A 15,461-nucleotide genomic window follows, 5' to 3' on the forward strand; every position below is an offset into this window, starting at 1 on the left:
GAGGAAGACGGGCGGCGCGGGCGGAGGGAGACGACCCGGGCGGCGGCGGTGGTGGCCCGGGCCTCGGGGGCCCAGCGCGGGCTCGGCGGGCCTCGCGCGGGAGCGGCCGGCGGCGCCATGTGGCGCTACGCCACTAGTGCGGGGCGGCGGCGCGATCTCGTCCGCTCGGGACGGACGTGTCCGGCGGCGGTGCGAGGAGATTTTTAGGGTTTGGGGTTGGAGAGACCTGAAATTTCGGAGGAGGGGCTAATTTTATAGGTAGAGGGAGTTAGGAAGCTCCAAATGAGGTGCGGTTTTCGGCCACGCGATCATGATCGAACACTCTAGATGATGGAGAGGGTTTAGGTGGGTTTTGGACCAGTTTGAAAAGGGTGTTGAGCTGCAACACACACGAGGCCTTTTCGGTCCCTCGGTTAATCGTTGGAGTATCAAACGAAGTCCAAATGGTACGAAACTTGACAGGCGGTCTACGATAGTAAACCAAGGCCGCATGACAAGTCTCGGTCCAATCCGCAAATGTTTAACCCCCACACACGAAAAAAGATAGAGAGGACCACTGGGTGACATAGGAGCGCCGGAATGCAAAACGGACAACGGGGAAAATGCTCGGATGCATGAGACGAACACGTATGCAAATGCAATGCACATGATGACATGATATGAGATGCATGACAAAGATAACAACACGCGGAGGCAAAAACCCGACAACGACGAAATAAAATAACTTAGGCCGGAAACAGCAAGAGTTGGAATACAGATAAGGTAAATTACATCCGGGGTGTTACACGCCTACTTCCACAGGCTGCATTTGAACTATTGGACTCCGCTTGCTGCTTCACTTGTCGCTAGATGGTAGGGTTAAGAAGATTTGGGAACGGCGGAAGAAGTCACATTCGTTTGAGCCAAGATTTGGGAACGATCGGCGATCAGATCGGGATTCAGAGACACCAGGATCGTACGTACAAGGAAACAATCACCCGCCTATGTGCAGTTCGAGTTATGTCTTCCGTGGGCTTAGGTAATTGGGTTATAATTTTCTCTACGTTGAAGTAAATGGGCTTGGGCTGTCAAAATCCCACGGTGGTGGACCACCCTGGCCACCCTATGGCTACGCCACTGTTTGTGATATCAATTATTTCCCATGCGAACTTTCAGTCTTCTATGCTTTGAGTCCTATTGTCTCTGCAACTTCTACTAATATATCTCTTTCAGTTACTAATGAGTACAACAGATTGTCTGAAGAATTTAGTCGGGTGCGCATTTTTTGCCAGGCTACGAATACACCAATTTCTTTCTCTCTCTCATTTTAGAACGCTCATGTACGTTACTTCTTAATTCTACCAACTTTCTTTTCAAATGGCAAGATAGTCTCAATTATACAAGTTAAATGCACAAAACCACCACATTCGTATCATGGTTAGCGGAAAACCACCACTTTATGATTCATGGCAAACTGCACCGCTCCGAAATTCTGATAGTGGCAAAAAACATTGAGCAAAAGATTGAGCTCGTTTTGACGTGGCAAATCGGCCCCGTGGAGAGTCTGGAGACGGTGCAGGAGTAACGAGGTAAGAGGTCAATACGAGACATATACTACTTATATATACAGGCATGTATAACATAATCACTGATACACATACACTGTCACATACAAGCATGCATAGTATATGATATTTTCTAAAATATACAAGCATGTAGTATAACATAATCACTAATGCAATGGCATATACCATTTTTATGTAGGAACAAAATTAAAGGTATTACAGAAATAAAATCAAGAAATTCCGGTTAACATAACATTGAAAGCATCTGAATCATCCATAACATGCCTAGCTTAAATGAAATAGCTATTTTTTTTACAAAGAAGGGATCTCACCATCATGGCGGGTGCCGCGACCGAAGAACTAGGCGGCACATGCCAGGTCGTGACACCGACATGCGAAGGGGACCTGGCTGTAGGGTAGACCAACCCCGTACCACCATAACCATGACAACCGGGCATACAATCGTGCACGATGGCGCGAGGGGCTCGGCGTCCGATGGCAGGGAGGATTGCACTAAACCAGAAACGGCTAGACAAAGGCAACGGCGAGCGACCTGATGACTCTATTTTTTTACTCATTTTAAAGCTCATTTATTGAATAATAACTCCTTATATCATGTTTCATCGAGTCATTCATACCATTTGTATGTCCATTATGCATGATTGTCTGCATTCATCTTAACATGAGCATTTTAGTTTTTGTTAATTTAAGCTATATTAAAGAGCTAGTTCGACGAGCCGGTCCATGTAACGGTTGTTTCTGGGTTTTCTTTTTAGATTTTGGTCTTTATTCTGTTTTTTGCATATTTTATTTTTATATATTTTTTGCATTATACGATGAACAATTTTAAATATATGGTGATTTTTTTACATACACTGAACTTGTTTATAAAACACACACTGATCAATTTTATAAAATACTCTTCTGTTTTAATAATTTTTCAAAATATGTAGCACCTAAAAAGTAATAACCAGTTTTTTGGGTGAAACAATGACTAAAACCGAAGAGAGAAAAACATAATTCCGCTCGCAGGGAATGGGCCACCCTATTTGCCCTGGCTTCATCAAGACCTCATCTATTTGCCGCCTGCGGGTGGCAAATAGGAGGTCCTCTCGGCTTTTTTTTTTAGACAAAGAGGTCCTCTCGGCTGGCTCGTTGGTTACTTAGTTCTGTTCTTTTTACGAGCTCCTCCGTTGGCATAAAAGAAAACGTACACAGATTCGAAAACAGTTTATGAAATCAAAAAATATCCACAATTTTTTTAAAAAATATTTCGGATTTTTAAATATCCCGTGACCTATTACAGTATTTGCAAATTTAGAAAATGTTTGTGAACTGTTTTCATGATTTTTTTATTTTGGATTTAGAAAATTTTCACTAATTTAATTTTTTTTGTGACTCTAAAAAATGTCATCGGTTTTAAAAAAATGTCCGCAGCTTTTAAAAGATTCATCAGTATGATAAAAATGTTTGTGAATTAGAAAACTGTTCATGAATTTTAAAAATAAGCACAAATTTTAATAAAATCATGAATTTTAAAAATGTTCACGATTTTTTTAAATGTTCATGAATTTAAAAGTGATCACAATTTTGGTGAATGCTCTTAAATTTAGAAAAAGGAAATAGGAAAGAAGTGGAAGAAGAAGAGAAGAACAAACAAAAAGAAAAAAAATAGAAAAACAAATATAAAACCGGAATACATCAAAGAGAAACAACAAAACCGGTGTAGAATGTCTAGAGCTTCCTAAAATAGGTAAAGTTCCTAAAATAAGAAAAGAAGCACCGGGGTACACAGACCGAACCATTGGAGGAACAACACTTGCTACATGTGTGCATTTTGTATGAGAACACCTATATTTCACATGGAGAGTGTAAAATTGCATATCCCCTAAGTTGACACACACATATTTGGTGATTTAAGTGTCGTTGGCTGAGTTAACTTCCCTAAGAACAACTCTTATCCATCCCCAAAGTTAACTTTTTAAGGGGTGTTCCATGAAGAGGCGTATGCTCGAGTACTCTCAATTCTCAAGGTGTGCTCGACCAAGCTGTAGGCGTGCGTGCTCAAGACAAAGGTATTGGGTGTCATGGTACGCCTTATGGGTATGAAGCTTGTGTCGATTTTGGGGCCACAATTGCCATCTCTACCTCGCCATTGACATCGATGCTTGATGATTTGCAAAGCTTGTAACCTACCACTACATGGGAGAAAACCATCAGACTTAAAGGAGATGAGAGTATTGGGTTTAGATATCTAAAGGCCTTCAATCAAGCATCGTTTACAAGGCAGGCATAGCGCCTACTTCAATTTCCAAACAGTTTGTGTGCTAGAATTATGAAGGCTAAATATTTCCCTTGTGGGCGTCTGCTAGACACAACCTTCCATCAAATATGTTGCCAACTTGGCAAGGCTTCTACATGGCTTGTACTTGTTGAAGGAAGGTATCATTTGGAGAGAGAAAAAATCTTGTGAGAAGGTTCATATTTGCATAGATAAATTGGACCCCCCATGAGTCCTCTTTGAAATTTTAGGTAAAAGGAACAAAACTCTGTTGATGTGGGTATCTGAATTGTTATTGTGTCATCCCCTGTGATGGAATGAAAACTCTATTGGACACATCTACCCTCATGATGTGGAGGCACACCTAAATATTCATTTGTCATCCACTGGAGGGGGTCATTGTGTCTTGGAACGAGTTTTTCACTGTAAGAAGTGTGTACGAAATGGCAATGCAACACAGTAATGGCATGCAATATAGATCAATCTAGTATGGCGCCACATGGAGATAGAAATATCTGGAACTTAATTTGGCAATCTCACACGCTTCAGAAATTGAAAGCTTTTTCTTGGAGAGGGATGACGAATAGTCTTGAGGTGTATGCTGGTAGAGTTCACCATCATTTGGTGTTATTCTTACATGTGGCATATATGGTTGTGAAGATAAGGATGTTTTCCACACTCTTGTCAAATGCCCCAAGGTACACACCCTTAGGTCTGATCTTCGAGAAGTTTGGCCTCTTCCTAGTGAGGATTTGTTTGCTAATACTAGACTAGAGTGGTTGCTCCTTTTGCTAGAAATTCTGAATATTGATCATAGAGCTAAGGTTTTGTTCATGCTCCAGAGATTGTGGCCTCCAAGAAACGACCTAATATTCGGTGAAGGTAAGGCACCTGTCCTAAATTTTGTCACCTTTCTCCAAGATTATGTGGCTAGTTTCTTGGATGTGGTAATGTAGGAAATCAAAATGGCAAAGGTAAATAATCTATGGGAACAGATTAGTTTGCATACGCAAGCATGAACAACCATAGTTTGGAAAAGCCATCAAGCTGGATGTAGTGTGATTAATGTTGTCGTTGGCTTCGATCCTTGCTCAGTCTCAGGAACTATTTGCTAGGTGGTGACAGGGATATCTGGCAGGGTCTTGAAATCAGCAGGAATATTGTCCCAAGTTGTTCCACCATGGAAGAGGCAGAGCTTCAGGCGTGCATCATGGGGATCCATATGGGTATTGATTTCTATCCACCCTACATTTTCAAAGCTCGCTGTCTTTACATATATTAAGAATTGCCTTAACTCCTCACATATGGGCAAATTGTCTTACATGAATTTTGAACATGATGACGTTGGATCCGTTGAAGAAGTCAATGAATTTCAAGATTGTTCATATTTAACAGAGATACTAATGTTATAGCTCATGGTTTAGCTCAGTTTAGTAAGAGTGGTTCTTGTATGGGTATGTGTGTGTGTTGGCATGTGGTTCCTTCTTGCATGTTGGAATTGGCCAAGAGTGATTGTAAAACCTTATCCAAAAAGGTGCATTGAATGTCATGATGGTTGACATGACAACCTTCATCATTGCATATCAGCTTTCAACCATGAAGGAGCTTGTATGATTATAATTTTGAACAACGGCGCAGTTGTGGGGAAAGGAACACATGAGAACCCTATGGGCATCACCCTCAGAGCGTAAGCTTCTATTGTAGAACATAACTTCACCCGATGCAACTTTTTATTAGAAAAGACCATATGTCTGGCTTCAGTGAATTTAAGTCTTTAGAGGTTTACAACATAGGTTCATAATGGTGGGATCTCCCTGGGGTAGGCCCACACAAGGATTCGGCCCAGCAGGCCTAAACGAACCGACTCCATGCCAGGAGATCACTTGGCTGGGCTGGTATCGTGAAGCCCATCTGGCTGATTTGCACCACAGTGTCCATCTGACTGGACAAGTACTGGGCAATCAAAGCAGGCATCTCTAACGACGCATTCAAGGCATCTTCATTGCTACACAGTAATTCATGTAGTAATCATCATCATGCCATCATTATTACAACGTGGCTACAACCACTGCTCTTCATCCTCATCGGTTACATATAAGGAGAAGACCAAAATAAGATTTAAACAAGTTTTGCTAGGTAGATTGACAAGTCCAGATAGACACATAAGCACATCGGTGCTAGAAATCATTGTAACCACATTGTTCATACAATATCAAAGCATAACCTGGGTAAAACCTCTCTCGAGTGAAATCTCATAACTAGATCATCCACGTGCACCTTGCCTAACCAAAATTCCCCAAATCATGTGTATTGCCATGAAATCCCCACAACGGTTCAATGCAAAAAAACACAAATCTGGCTCAAAGGCCATGAAAGAACACATACCTCGATACAAAGTCTGAGCAGTGTCCTCGGCTCGATAGTTGCAGTACACACACCCCAACACCAAATGAGCCTTTACTACGACGCACTTTAGTTTCCAAACCGCTCCTTGCTGAGCGCCACAACATGGAGCCTAAGTCACCGAGAAAGAGCCTCAAGGGTCAATGAGTATTGGGTCTTGCTCGGCGGCCTCCAAAGCTGTAGAAAAAAATAGCCTTTTTGTATAGGCAACATATCTCAAGGTACTAATGATTCATCAAGTATCTTTCATATTAGCTCCCAAACGATGCGTCAAAATAAGATGATTGGTGCCCACTCAAAATCCCATTAAGACAAGTGTTAGCCAAACTAAGGACTTGAATTTTTATTTTAGTGATCCAAGATCATATTGAGTCCATAGATACGAGATGCTATCAAAAAGGATAGAACTTGTTAAGTTGAGTTTCTTTCTCTATGTGTTGAAAGATCAAACTCAAAAGCCCTAAAAATAGCCTTTGGTATCTCCACTGTATCTACCATTTTTTGTACTTTTCCGCTTAGGACCATACGAACTACTTTTTAGATATAGTCATTGCAAATGATAGATGAGCTCCCGAACACCTCCATCTGGAACCTCTGGAGCGCTTGTGCACTCCTTTGCACACATTACGGATTTTCGAGCGAACTTGGTTGAAATTGCTGAACGACATCCAGTAGTGTGTGCTAAGTGAGTCATTTGTCAGTCAAAGCCTCTAAACGACTTTAAGTCAGACCTTTCGAGCTTTTGAAAGTTTCCGCCTTTAGCGTTGTTTGGAGATTACGAACTAAGGAGCTTCCTAGCTATGATAAAAAGGTGTGTGACGGTCATATTTCCGTTTCTGCCAATTTATACTCTCCCCTATCCCACGAATTGATGTAGAGGTCGGGGTCTTCCCCTTCTTTAAAAGAAAAAGAAAACTATCCTACCAGTTCACTGGAAGCAACACTCTTTCAAATCATATTTTCTAAGAGAGGATACTAAGATACTTCATGTGGGAAACTTTTGGTCTATGAGTGTATATACGCCTTATATGGGAAAATTAGTAATTAAATAAAAAGTCAAATTCGGAACATATTTTTGAAATAAAGTTGACCTTCCATTGTACTTGTAAGAAAAATTCCACAAAAAGAAAAAAAATATGCCGACTTCCTCTAAAAAACAATAATTCCAGCTAAAAAACAATAGATGCGACGATGCTATCAAAAAGGATAGAAGTTGTTAGGCTGAGTTTCTCTCTCTATGTGTTGAAAGATTGAACTCAAAAGCCCTAAAAATAGCCTTTGGTTTTTTCACTGTACGTACCATTTGTTGTACTTTTCCGCTTAGGACCATATGAACTACTTTTTAGATATAGTCATTGCAAACCATAGATGAGCTCTCGAACACCTCCATCCGGAACCTTTGGAGCGCTTGTGCACTCCTTTGCACACAGTACGGATTTTCAAGCAGACTTGGTTGAAATTGCCGAACGACATCGAGTAGTGTGTGCTAAATGAGTCATTGGTCAGTCAAAGCCTCTAAACGACTTTAAGTCGGACCTTTCGAGCTTTTGAAAGTTTCCGCCTTTAGCGTTGTTTGGAGATTACGAACTAAGGAGCTTCCTAGCTATGATAAAAAGGTGTGTGACGGTCATATTTCCGTTTCCGCCAATTTATACTCTCACCTATCCCACGAATTGATGCAGAGGCCGGGGTCTTCCCCTTCCTCAAAAGAAAAAGGAAACTATCCTACCAGTTCACTGGAAGCAACACTCTTTCAAATCATATTTTCTAAGAGAGGATACTAAGATACTTCGTGTGGAAACTTTTGGTCTGTGAGTGTATATACCCCTTATATGGGAAAATTAGTAATTAAATAAAAAGTCAAATTCTGAACATATTTTTGAAATAAAGTTGACCTTCCATTGTACTTGTAAGAAAAAATCCACAAAAAGAAAGAAAATCTGCCGACTTCCTCTAAAAAACAATAATTCCTGCTAAAAAACAATAGATACGACGATGCTATCAAAATGGATAGAAGTTGTTAGGCTGAGTTTCTCTCTCTATGTGTCAAAAGATTGAACTCAAAAGCCCTAAAAATAGCCTTTGGTTTTTCCACTGTACCTACCATTTTTTGTACTTTTCCGCTTAGGACCATACGAACTACTCCCTCCATTCTAAAATATAGTGCGCATGCGCTTTCCGAGGTTCAACTTTGACCATAAATTTAATCAACGAGACCAACTGCGGCGGGAGAAAAAATTATATAATTGAAAACTTCTTTCGAATACGAATTCACTGATATAATTTTTGCTCCCGCCGCAACCAATCTTGGTAGTTAAATTTATGGTCAAAGTTGAAGCACGTGTATAGAGGAAGCACTACATTGTGGAATGGAGGGAGTACTTTTTAGATATAGTCATTGCAAACCATAGATGAGCTCCCGAACACCTCCATCCGGAACCTCTGGAGCGCTTGTGCACTCCTTTGCACACTGTACGGATTTTCGAGCGGACTTGGTTGAAATTGTCGAACGACATCTAGTAGTGTGTGCTAAATGAGTCATTGGTCAGTCAAAGCCTCTAAACGACTTTAAGTCGGACCTTTCGATCTTTTGAAAGTTTCCGCCTTTAGCGTTGTTTGGAGATTACGAACTAAGGAGCTTCCTAGCTATGATAAAAAGGTGTGTGACGGTCATATTTCCGTTTCCGCCAATTTATACTCTCACCTATCTCATGAATTGATGCAGAGGCCGGGTCTTCCCCTTCCTCAAAAGAAAAAGAAAACTATCCTACCAGTTCACTGGAAGCAACACTCTTTCAAATCATATTTTCTAAGAGAGGATACTAAGATACTTCATGTGGGAAATTTGTGGTCTATGAGTGTATATACCCCTTATATGGGAAAATTAGTAATTAAATAAAAAAGTCAAATTCTGAACATATTTTTGAAATAAAGTTGACATTCCATTGTATTTGTAAGAAAAATTCCACAAAAAGAAAGAAAAGCTGCCGACTTCCGCTAAAAAACAATAATTCCGGCTAAAAAACAATAGATACGACGATGCTATCAAAAAGGATAGAAGTTTTTAAGCTGAGTTTCTTTCTCTGTGTGTTAAAAGATCGAACTCAAAAGCCCTAAAAATAGCTTTTGGTTTTTCCACTGTACCTACCATTTTTTATACTTTTCCGCTTAGGACCATATGAACTACTTTTATAGTCATTGCAAACCATAGATGAGCTCCCGAACACCTCCATCCGGAACCTCTGGAGCGCTTGTGCACTCCTTTGCGCACAGTACGAATTTTCGAGCGGACTTAGTTGAAATTGCCGAACGACATCCAATACTGTGTGCTAAGTGAGTCATTGGTTAGTCAAATGCTCTAAACAACTTTAGGTTGGACCTTTCGAGCTCTTGAAAGTTTCCGCCTTTAGCGTTGTTTGGAGATTACGAACTAAACCTCTGGAGCTTCCTAGTTATGATAAAAAAAAGTGTGTAACAGTCATATTTCCGTTTCCGCCAATTTATACTCTCACCTATCCCACGAATTGATGGAGAGGCCGGGGTCTTTCCCTTTCTCGAAAGAAAAAGAAAACTATCCTACCAGTTCACTGGAAGCAACACTCTTTCAAATCATATTTTCTAAGAAAGGATACTCAGATCCTTCATGAGGTGAACTTTTGATCTATGTACAGGAAAAAGTAGTAATTAAATAAAAAGTCAAATTCTGAAAGAAAAAAATGAAATAAAGTTGAACTCCCATTGTACTTGTAAGAAAAATTCCACAAAAAGAAAAAAAATCTGCCAACTTCTTCTAAAAAACAGAAATTCCGGCTAAAATAGTGTGAATAGTGATCTATAATAGCAAATAAACTTTTTTTTGCCCTGAAGACAACGCTGGATTTTTGTTCACTGAAATTTATGTACTAGTGCAAAAGAAAGTCAGGTTTATTTCAAAAAAAACTTATAAACTCTTTTTACTTTTTTGTAATTATCAATTATTTTTTCTCATATAGGGTGTATATACACACCAGGAACTAAAGGGTATTTCCCAGATCCTTCACCGCTATTGTTGGTCCATTCTGCAGCAGTGTAACGTCCATGAGGAAATGTAGCCTGGGATCCCAAGCACCCCGCGGAAACAAATGATTGGATGTCAAAATCAGGAATAGAAAAGTTGCAACACGCTCTCCGATCCCCACGACAGCTCCTTCGGCAGATGGGAGAAAGGATATGAGCAGATACTCACTCCTCACCGCAATCCGCACCTAATTTTTGTATACATTTGCCTCCCTTCTCCTTCCTCCGCACTTTGAATTCACGCTGCGCCCGGCTTCCTCACCTCCGCCCCCGCCCATGCATGCGAAGCAGCAGTGCTTCCATTACTTCCCAATTACTCCTCTCGCTCTTTCTCCCACCCTCCTCCCTTCAATTGTCATTCTCGGTCCATCACTCGAGCCTAGCACTAGCACCAGCATCATTTTCACCAACCTTCTACCCGTGCTCGGTAATCTTCTCCCCGCGCGCGTTTCTTGGCTCGCCCCGGAATTTCCATCGCACCAACCACCGGCCACCTGCACCATATCTTTCTTTTTCTCTCTCGCCTCACCGTAATCCTGAATTTTCATCGCGCCGACACCGACCGAGCCATCCATCCACCGCCCTCCACTTTCCCAGCGACCAAATCCAATCTTCGCAACCACATTGCTGCGGCCCTGCTTCCCTTTTGCACCCGATCAACTTCCTCTTCATCCCCGCTCCCTTTCCGGCACCGCCGTGCCCAGCATCTGGCCGTTTGCGCGGCACAGTCCGATGGTCTTTGCGGCCTGATTGCTCCGGGCCCGGCCAGAGATCCACCAGTTCGGGAGGAGCAAGAAGCTGCAGGCTGGTGGCAGCTCCCATAAATGGCGGACTCGGAGCTGTCCCGTAGCACGGTGGTGTTCGGGCTCCGCTTGTGGGTGCTCCTCGCCATCGCCGTCGGCGCCGCCTCCGCGCTGCTCCTTGTCCTCCTCTCCGTCCTCTGCTTCCTCGGCTCACGGCGGCGCCGGCCAACCACCCCCGCCCACCACCTCCCCACGTCCGCGCCTCCGAGTAAGGATGCCAGGAAGGTCAACGCGCCCGAGGGCATCCAAGAAGCCCCCTCCCACGCCGCCGCGAAGATGCCTCTGGCGCGGGTGCTGCAGTCCCCCATAACGCCGCCGCCGTCGGTCAAGGAGCAGCGCGTGGCGTACCCGGAGCAGCCCCCGCACCACAGCCACCGGAGCAGCGGGATGCCATCGTCGCAGGGCAGCACCTGCGAGAGCGGGGACGGCGCGGCCCCGGCGCACCACGCGCCCAAGGCGGCGCCGGAGGTGTCCCGCCTCGGGTGGGGCCACTGGTACACGCTCGAGGAGCTGGAGACGGCGACGGAGATGTTCGCCGACGAGAACGTGATCGGCGAGGGCGGGTACGGGATCGTGTACCACGGCGTGCTCGAAGACGGCACGCAGGTCGGCGTCAAGAACTTGCTTAACAACAGGTATTTTACAGTAACTTACTATTACTGAAAGTGTTGTCAACGTTGAAATATCATATCTGTCACAATTTGTGAATTGCAATGGCTATGGATCACCCGAGAACACCCTCACCGATTTGAATTTGAATTTGAATTCGAATTTATGGGTGCTCCCAATTGAAAAGCCTCTATATATATGCGCTGTTAGTATTGGTGCCGGACGCTGCATGAGAGCTGCAGCTTAGGTTCAGTAATTTTTCAGGTATGTTCGTAGCCAGTAGCTTCAGTGTGTTTTAATTGAGGGACGCTGCCCTCGCCGCTCCGTGCCATCAATCGCCTGGCTCAGGGTGCTCTCCGCGGCCACAACTGCTCGATGAAATGCGTATGACAGATATTATGACAAGGACAGAGGGTAGAGAGAGACTGCCAGGTGTGTGATGACCTGTCAAAACCATGCTTAGTCAGCACAGATGCTTTGGCTAGGTTGAGGGACGAAAAATGTCCGGTTTAAAAAGTTGAAGTGGAAGTTTCCCAGATTGGGGATTAAGGGACAAAACATTAACTTGTAGATTAGTTGACGGATTAAAAATAGTTTTTTCTTCAATATATATGTTCAACTTTTTAGGACCGGCTTGGATTGGTCAATGTTTAGTGTCTTGCTCAAACTGATGAAATTTTGTTTTTCTTGATGACTTTGTTAGGGGGCAGGCGGAGAAAGAATTCAAGGTTGAGGTCGAAGCAATTGGCCGTGTTCGGCACAAGAACCTTGTGCGCCTTCTAGGATACTGTGCCGAGGGGAATCAGAGGTATTGTCTTGTATGTGCATGCACATTATTTGATTACCTTGCTGAGTTATAGAATCAACAATTATGGATCGTGGTGATGTAAATGTTGCTCATATGGTTGGTATTCTTAGGATGCTTGTGTACGAGTATGTTGATAATGGCAACTTGGAACAATGGCTCCACGGGGATGTTGGACCTGTAAGTCCCCTTACATGGGAACACAGGATGAAGATCATATTAGGGACGGCAAAAGGGTGTGTGTTGCTCAGCATGGATAACTCTTATTATTACTGACATCTTGCCTAGTCACGTAAACATCTCACACTTTGTAGTGTAGGTTAATGTATTTGCATGAGGGGCTTGAGCCGAAGGTGGTTCACCGGGACGTCAAGGCAAGCAACATCCTTCTTGATAAGCACTGGAATGCTAAGCTCTCCGATTTCGGACTTGCGAAACTCTTAGGCCCAGAGCGGAGTTACGTAACTACACGAGTTATGGGAACTTTCGGGTTAGTTTCTCTGCATTTCCTGTACCTATGGTGATATTATAATATGGCATGAATTTGTGGTTACTAATTTGTTGTTGATCATTGCAGGTATGTTGCTCCGGAGTATGCGGGGACTGGGATGTTAAACGAAACAAGCGATGTATATAGTTTTGGGATTCTTATCATGGAAATAATATCTGGTAGAGTACCAGTGGATTATAACAGGCCACCCGGAGAGGTTAGTCATTGGTGTGCCTTTGTATAGCCTTATGAGCTTGTTAATGCATTTTTATTAACTGCATTTATAATTTCTATAATTAAACATTTTCAGGTAAACTTAGTTGACTGGTTGAAGACAATGGTGAGCACCAGAAACTCTGAGGGGGTTGTGGATCCAAAGATGCCCCAGAAGCCTGCCTCTAGAGCAGTGAAGAAAGCTTTGCTCGTGGCGTTGCGATGTGTGGATCCTGATGCTTCCAAGAGGCCAAAGATTGGACAGATCATTCACATGCTTGAAGTTGAGGATTTCCCCTACAACAGAGATGTAAGTCAATAAAGGCATACATTCCTAAGTTGGATTTTCATTTCATCTGGACATTGACGATCGTAAAGAAATTGAAACATATGAATAAGAAGACATCATCTTATTGCTAATTTCAGGAACGTCGAGGCGGTAGAGCTCCAACGAAGGCAAGGTTGCCCGGGAAACCGACTAACGGAATAGACGATGGTGAAATTGACAACAGTGGGGACAACCACGACCAACCTTTCAGATGGAAAAATACAGTGGCCTAGGTACTTGTTCGGTTACCAAGTTATGTGGAACCCCATGTTGTAAATAGGGACAATACCTGGTGAAGCTGCAAAATGTCATTATTTTAGTGTGATTCACGGAGAACATCACATCGAATGTATATGTCATCAAAGGAAAGTAGTAGTAATCCCTGATTATTTATCCAATTGGAGATGTTTTTACATGATAATGCCATGATCTTTTAAGTTAACAACAAAATGTTAAAGCCCTCAGACGGCCTTTGGTTAAAAACTGGCCGGCGCTTGTGACTTGCCCTGACTCCGACACCGTGTTGTCATTATTTACAGTACAGTTCTGAGATTTTGGATACTTCAACAAAAGGTCGGAAATTAAGATGTAAAAAATGTGATTATTCTTGTGCCCATGTACAGATAACCCTAAGATGTTCCTCATTTGAAGTGCACGATCATTTCTAGAGTTATTTCTGAAATTAGTTTCTTTTTTGCGGTGAACTTCTCTGAAATTAGTTCATCTGTAGCATTTCATATTTTTGAGTTCCAAAGTCAGTACACCACCGTTCTAAATTTATTGGAGTTGTAGATTTTTGAGTTCCAAAGTCAGTACACCACCGTTTTAACTTTGACCAGCAATACATTAAAATAACCTGAAATCTACAAATCTAATATATAAAATACGAAAATATATTTTATAAAGAACCTAATGAAACTAATCTGATTTTGTAGATGTTAAATTTTCTGTAAACTTGATCAGATTTAAAGAAGTTTAACTTAAGACAAAACCAAACCTTCAGTTAATTTGGAACTGGGGGAGTACATAGTACTGGAGATCAAAGAAGAGCGACCAAAATGTGAAGCTGGTTGTTCAGTGATGGGATCTACACCTAATCCGGTATTTTTCCTTTTGTTGCCTTCTTGTTGGCACATGTGAGCAACTTTGACCAATATGGTTAAGACGTCGACATAGAAAATGAAAAGAAATAGATGGTGCCTGCCTGGCATCCATGTCAGGGCTATAATTCTCAGAACACAAAAGCTCTTTCCAGCTGAAACAAAATGTTAGCTGATATGTCGTGACCGAGACTGGAGCTTTTCGTAACGCAGCACGCATGAAGTACGCACATTCAGTTAAGAATCATCGTTTGACAAACCTGCAAGCTGCCAACAACAGCAACCAAATTGGCATGCTCAGATGTTGAAGCTTAAGAAAGAATATCAAACCAATAATGCAGAGAGCCTAGCCAGCACGATGAGTACAGCTTGGCCAAGATGCAAACGAGAGAGAGGTTGAGAGAGATGCAGCGCAGAAATAATGAAAAAAGATCTTCTTCCACTATGCTGCACAAGCTGTACATCTGTTACAAGATTTCTTTTTTAGGGAAAGGATCGGATCTACTGTAAAAGTTCGTCGGAAGTACAACTCAAACATAATAAAAATTACATCAAAATTTCGAGACCACCGAACGATCACTACTGCCGTGAGAACGAGCCGCCGATGTGTCGCTCCCCTACCGGAGCCAGCTTTGACCTTATCGATGACAGCCAGGAATTCTTTATGCACGTGCCCCTAAGGACCATCATCCTGGAGCCGCAGTCATCGCCGTTGAACTTTTGCATAGATCTGAATCATCTGACACCAAATCTTGCCACATGACGAGAAACCCTAACCTCACCGCCCTAAGAAGATGGCAGAAATCTATGTTGGAGCTCCGTCGCTACG

General features: G+C 42.5%; 1 protein-coding gene across 1 annotated transcript; it reads left to right on the plus strand.

Annotated features, from left to right (window-relative positions):
- The first annotated feature begins 10,486 nt into the window (after positions 1–10,486).
- Positions 10,487–14,015, plus strand: LOC119353682 (probable serine/threonine-protein kinase At1g01540). The gene is made up of 7 exons (XM_037620333.1): positions 10,487–11,722; positions 12,400–12,504; positions 12,615–12,737; positions 12,821–12,991; positions 13,079–13,208; positions 13,302–13,514; positions 13,631–14,015. The coding sequence occupies exons 1-7, from the start codon at positions 11,109–11,111 to the stop codon at positions 13,763–13,765; spliced, it is 1,491 nt and encodes a 496-aa protein (XP_037476230.1). The 5' UTR covers positions 10,487–11,108; the 3' UTR covers positions 13,766–14,015.
- Positions 14,016–15,461: the final 1,446 nt, after the last annotated feature.

Source organism: Triticum dicoccoides, chromosome 2A (genome assembly GCF_002162155.2).
Source record: "Triticum dicoccoides isolate Atlit2015 ecotype Zavitan chromosome 2A, WEW_v2.0, whole genome shotgun sequence".
Taxonomy (NCBI): Eukaryota; Viridiplantae; Streptophyta; class Magnoliopsida; order Poales; family Poaceae; genus Triticum; species Triticum dicoccoides.

Bases quoted from the DNA above. Each gene is read 5' to 3' on its own strand.
- LOC119353682 (XM_037620333.1), top strand. From the start codon at position 11,109: ATGGCGGACTCGGAGCTGTCCCGTAGCACGGTGGTGTTCGGGCTCCGC. The intron at 11,723-12,399 runs GTATTTTACAGT...TGACTTTGTTAG, and splicing joins AAGAACTTGCTTAACAACAG to GGGGCAGGCGGAGAAAGAAT. The intron at 12,992-13,078 runs GTTAGTTTCTCT...TGATCATTGCAG, and splicing joins CGAGTTATGGGAACTTTCGG to GTATGTTGCTCCGGAGTATG.